General features: G+C 38.7%; 1 protein-coding gene across 1 annotated transcript; it reads left to right on the top strand.

Annotated features, from left to right (window-relative positions):
- Window positions 1–2654: 2654 nt before the first annotated feature.
- Window positions 2655–4727, top strand: LOC135848440 (uncharacterized). Its single transcript, XM_065368341.1, has one exon. The coding sequence runs from the start codon at window positions 2655–2657 to the stop codon at window positions 4725–4727; it is 2073 nt and encodes a 690-aa protein (XP_065224413.1).
- The last annotated feature ends 1381 nt before the right edge of the window (window positions 4728–6108 follow it).

Below are 6108 nucleotides of genomic sequence, written 5' to 3'. Positions count from 1 at the left end.
TGTACAGAAGGCTGCGGAAAGCATACGAGAACAGCTACATCGGGAAGCGAAGAAAAAACCTATCTCTGAATATGAAGATAAATTTAGAAAAATCAAGAAGGTACTTCGTAAAAAAATTCCACCCGATAAAGAAAAAATTTTGGAAGATTGCATCGAGAAGAGCATACCCAATCCGGAAAAACGCGAACTCCGAAAAAAGAAAGCGATAGAAATTTTGAATAAGCGGAAAAACCCAGTCGATTGAGACAGTGTAGCCACATCGACATCGCCTAACAATAAACGCAATAGAAAAAAGAAAAAGACCTTGAGCCAAATACAAATCGAGTTACTACAGGAACACGAAAGAGAATACTTTGTCGAGCTGATGAACGTTGTTATCAACATCGATGAGATATGGAACAATAGAAGAAACTCGTAGACGGAAATACATGAACGATTAGTTTTTACGAAAGCAACTGGTCCATATGTGATTTTGCCTCCGATCAGAAAGTTACGAGGATTAACATGTCTTCTGTACAAGGTGAAAATTTTGCGGTCGCGATCTGCCCGAAGTGTCGTCTGTCAATCGTGGAGCCGGCTCCGGATGAAAAAACGTCATCGGGTGCGGTTCGAATTTTATTGTGTGGACACGTTTACCACAGAAGATGTCACTTTCTAATGACACACATCCGGTCAAGAGCCCCCGAACCGGACTGGAGAGCCAAAGTCGCTCAATGTAAAAAAGAAGATTGAGAGGTGTGTTACCTTTTATTTTCGCTGGGTAGCTTTTCGTTGTTTCTTCGCTGCATAATTCTTCAGTCGCGTAAAAAAAAAAAAAAAAAAAAAAAAATTCACCGGTCACTGAACTGATTATCATCGCAGCTAGTCACCGAACGTCACTTGTAGTTTCATCGAATTCAAAGTCATCTTCACTAATAAATTAAAAGAACGACACGAATTAATTATTTCGAAATCAACGTAGTATTTTCAAAATTTGAAACGTTGAAAAAATTGGATTCGTACCTGATAAGGAGTTGTTGTTTACCTTCCGGCAACGTAGTCAGCTTCGCAATTTTCATTCGTTTGAACTCAAAAGCATCGTTTAGCGGCACAATTCACTCGTAGCTGTCTTTGGAAACCTGTGAAATAATCAACGTTAATGATTTTATTCACGAAAAGTTAATTAAAAAGTAAAATTAACTCACCGAAGGTAGCTGTCTTCGAAGTTGATCGTAGACCGGCTTCGTAGAGTCGTAAATTTCCCGCGTAGAATTCACCGATTTCAGCTCCAATACCTGTAACAGAAAGAAGAAAACACATTCTATTTAGTCAACATCATTAATTAGTCAAGGAACGATTAATTAATTATTAATTACCTGTTAATTGGTAGCTGCTTCGATGGTCCAACGTGAAGCTGAAAATTCTAAGTCGTTATCACGAAGATGAAACCTGGATGAAACCCAAGCGGTACCGGTTTGCGGCGTGGTTCCAGTCACGTGGCGGTTTTTACGCCGTAATTACCAAAACGCGTCTGACGCGAATTTTTGTTTTTTTTATTATTGTAAATATTTTTTCGTTGACGAATTTGTGAATTTAGAAATTTAGTTGACGATTTAGTTTTTTTTATATACGACTAGCATTAATTTTTTTGCGACTTTAAGCGACATTGTAAATATTTTTCTCGTAAGCTTAAAGCATATTTTCAGTCGTTCCTGCGCAATTTCCGAGTAGCAGTTTATTCTCTAAGTTCCGAAAGCTGTAGAAAAAGTCTCACAGAGGAGTTTCTCCGAGAAGTAGCTGCGGGCTCGTAGTAGCAGGGGCAGTGGACCCCGGTACCCTCAAGATCAAAATGCCACCACGATCCTACATCTCCAGCTAAGAGGTCGAACATAGTGACATTGGGGCATATGTACCGGTAGGTCGTGCGCCCGCAGCTACCACCATAAGTGGAAGTTGTGAGCCCACATACGCAGCATCGCGCAGCTCCATTAGTGGCGCGATCTGGCGGTGTAGTTCGAAGAAGCTTCACCGATCGGATGCTGTGAAAGCAGCATCAGTATGTTTTTCGTTAGCTGTGCTACACAACGTTGAGACTGAATACCTGCTATGCAGATGAGTAAGCTCAACTTAGGGACTTGTTTTTATTCTGTAGTAATCGTGTCTTTACTCATTCGCTTGTATATTTCGTGTAGTCTTTTATATGTATTAATAGAGCAGATTCTAGTAGAGAAGCTGTCTCTGACACACGTAATAAAGCGTCTTAAAGTACCTCCGGTATCAACTTATTTGTGTCGCGTTCGTTCTACGATCTTAGCAGCTGTACCTCAGCCTTGGCCTAGTAAAAGAGTGTTTCCCGACATTCTTCCCTCATCGGAGATAGCTACCCTTAAATTGTACAACCAAGTAGCATCTTCGATACATGTAGCAGTTAGTCCACCTAAGTGGCAAGTGCGGTAACACCCCACACTACTACAATTTACTAAAAATGAATCAACTCGTTCGTTGACGATTCACCAAAACTGTTCGTCCGCGAATGATTCACTAAAATATGAATCAATTTGTTCGAGAACGATTTACCAAAAATGAATCAAAATATCAAAAGAAACTTGATCTATATTTTGTTTGTGAATGAATGGGATGTGTTTGAAACCAGACTGTACAACACCATTTACAAAATGAGAAAAAGCAAAACAGAAAAACTGAGCAACAAACTGAGAAACCTCATAATCAAACAGAAAGGAACAACAACAGACCACATTGAGAATGATAATCAACCTGAAACAATAAAAAACCTGACAAACAAAACCTTCACTGTAGCTGAACAAGAACTACTCAAGAAAGGATTGAAGTTTGCCCTGTCACCTAAACAAGCACCCATTGAGGACATAATAACTGACATTGATGTAGCAACCAAAAGGCTTGATTACAACACCAAAACAAAAATCAGACAACAATGCATAGATGTCATAACAAAGACTAGAACCACCAACCAACCAACAACACACCACAAAACCATAAAAAGTCTCAAACAAAAAGATGTGCTATACATGAAAGCAGACAAAGGAAATGCCATAGTAGTTATGGAAAAAGATGACTACAACAACAAAGTCAATGATCTGTTGAAGAATGGACCCTACAAAGAACTTGCCAAAAATCCACTGAACAATATGATAAAAACCACAAAGACAGCAATCAAGAACAAGAATTACAAAATACCCTCCAACCCAAAAATACCAAAGTTATACTGTCTGCCAAAGATTCACAAACCAAACAACCCAATGAGACCAATAGTATCCAACATAGATGCACCCACATACCAGATTGCCAAACAACTTGTCACTGAATTACAAGCCATTAATCAGCCTGTCACATACCAAATAAAGAATAATGAAGAGCTTGTGGAGAAACTGAAAAACTACCAGATAACACCAACTGATAGACTCATCTCCTTTGATGTCACCAACTTATTCCCCAGTGTACCCATACCAGAAACCTTGGCCATAATGAAAGACTGGCTCCAAAAAGAGAAAGTTTCCCAAGAAAGGATTGCTGAACTCATGAACCTCACAGAACTATGCATGAAACAAACCATCTTCCAATATGGTGGAAAGTTCTACCAACAAACAGGAGGAACAGCAATGGGGAACCCTTTGTCACCATTCATGGCAGACATTTTCATGGGCCACTTGGAAAGCAAACTGAAGGAAAAAGAAAAAGACTTCCCTAAGATTTGGTTCAGATATGTGGATGACATATTCAGCATTGTACCAGAGGACTTCAACATAAATGGTTTCCTTGAGACCATGAACAAACAATATGCAACCATCAAGTTCACCTATGAATATGAAAACAACCAACAACTGCCATTCTTGGACATCCTAATCACCAGAAAAGACAACAAATTGGAATATGACATCTACAGGAAGCCTACTCACACCAACAACTACATTCCTGCTGACTCTTACCAGCCCTGGAGCCAAAAACTGGCTGCTTTTAATAGCATGGTCCATAGATGTTGTGCACTACCCTTGAGCCCAGGAAACAGAAAGAGAGAATTTGACCACATTAAAAGAGTAGCCAACAATTTGGGATACAAGACCAGAACCATTGACACCCTCATCAAAAACCATATAAGCAAACAAAGATTAAAAGAGATCACCACATTCCAAAGAGATAAACCAGACAATAGAAGAGTCAAGTTGACCCACTACCCAGTCATAACCAACAAACTTTGTCAGATCTTCAGGAAAAATGATCTAGAACCTGTCACAACTAATCAACATAAACTGAAAACCCTACTGGGAAGCCTCAAGGACAAGGACCCAAAAACTGACCAATCAGGAATCTATAAGATCACATGCTCTGGCTGTGACAAACTTTACATTGGACAGACTAAGAGAAACATCATAACCAGATACAAGGAGCATATGCACAAAGCTAGATACAATATTGAAGGAAAATCAGCAATAGGAGACCACATTATAGCAACTGGACACACAATAACTGAAGTCAACTTGACCCTAGAAAAACCAGTTGCCAGAATATCAGAACTACCAATTAGGGAAGCAATAGCCATGCACAAAAACAATAGAGAAAAACTCCTCAATGATGACTTGGGACCTTTGGACATTGACCTGCTCAAATGCCTACACGGAACCAGTCACAAACACATTCCAACAAACAGACACACCCATCCTGGTAGTGACCACACCCAAGTTTTAGGACCAATCACAACACAGAGAAACTGACACACCCAAAGGAGTGACCACACCCAACTTTTACTTTAAATTGTACACTTTGTATTAGTTCATTAAGTGCTCTTGCCTGATGATGAAAAGTTGTACTTTTTGAAAAGATCTTTGCAATAAAAAGCATTAAAAATAAGGAGAGAGTTTTTTCTTTTTCCAATTATTGGACTCCTTAGTTTTGGTTCATTATTTACCTGTGAATGATTCATTAAAAATTAATTGATGTTCGCAATGATTAACTAAAAATGAATTAATTCATTCGCGAATGATTCACTAAAAATGAATCATTTCGTTCGTGAATGATTCACTGAAAAATGAAGAGGAGCCCTTTTTAAAAATTCAAAAAAACTGTTTCAAGGACAATTTTCAAACTTTCTCATGAAAATGGAAGTTTTTTTTTTTTGAGAAACTCTTGCAGAAGACTGGTATTGACCCCTATGGGTTATTTCAATTGAGTCTATGCACTGTCCGAGTTCTCCCACACTTAATTCGAGGAAGTCTTAAAAATGTTTCAAAAAAAATCTCTATTCTCGCGCGATAATTTGGTAACCCTTAATTCAGCTGCGAAATTATACGCATACTGTAGGCTTTAGGATGAACGTACGAAATGAAAATATTATAACACGTGCCGGATATTTTATTCATACAATAGAGATGTATTATACCGCTGTGTATAAATATGCGTTCATCTACTAGATATATAGGTAGAGGAACGAGTATATGAAGAAGCGTGTTTATTGGGGTTCGGTGACAATGATCGGCTATAAAGAATTATAGTTTTTGGTGTCGAAACAAGCACACAGCGAGCGAGCGCCGCCGCGCCATGAGAGGAGTGATAGAGATGCAAAGAGCACTGGAGGCTCGATCAACGTTGGTTTTGGTGTTTTTGAAAAAGCAGCAGCACGATTAAAGAGTAGGAAGGAAGGCATTGTGATGGAATTATATTGTAGAGGTTGTTAGCTGTCGTTTTCAGATACGATTTCATTCATGATATTCCAATGAAACGAACCAACGAACGAATGAACCAACGTAACGTAACGTTGGTATTGTTTGATGTATTTTCCTTCTTGGCGTATTTGGAAATAGATTTTCATTGTAATAGCGAGCAACGTAATATCGGCGGCACGATGCGGATACATTATCATATTTTACATTGTTTTCATCGCTGCTTTCGCAAAAGCTTCGAGCTTTATCATCCCCATCGATGCTTCGGAAAATTAAGACTATATACGTCGCGTCGTTGCGAGAGGTTTAGTTTTTAAGCAGACTAGAGGTTGGAATAAAATCTTAATTTATGTTTCATTCGCGCCAGATATCCGACCACTGTGATGGACGTGTCTTTGTTCACATATTTTTTTGAAAAAAAGTGTTATAAAGTGTA

The sequence above is a fragment of the Planococcus citri genome, chromosome 5, assembly GCF_950023065.1.
Source record: "Planococcus citri chromosome 5, ihPlaCitr1.1, whole genome shotgun sequence".
Taxonomy (NCBI): Eukaryota; Metazoa; Arthropoda; class Insecta; order Hemiptera; family Pseudococcidae; genus Planococcus; species Planococcus citri.
This window is presented reverse-complemented; position numbering and strand designations above follow the sequence as displayed.

Bases quoted from the DNA above. Each gene is read 5' to 3' on its own strand.
- LOC135848440 (XM_065368341.1), top strand. From the start codon at position 2,655: ATGAGAAAAAGCAAAACAGAAAAACTGAGCAACAAACTGAGAAACCTC.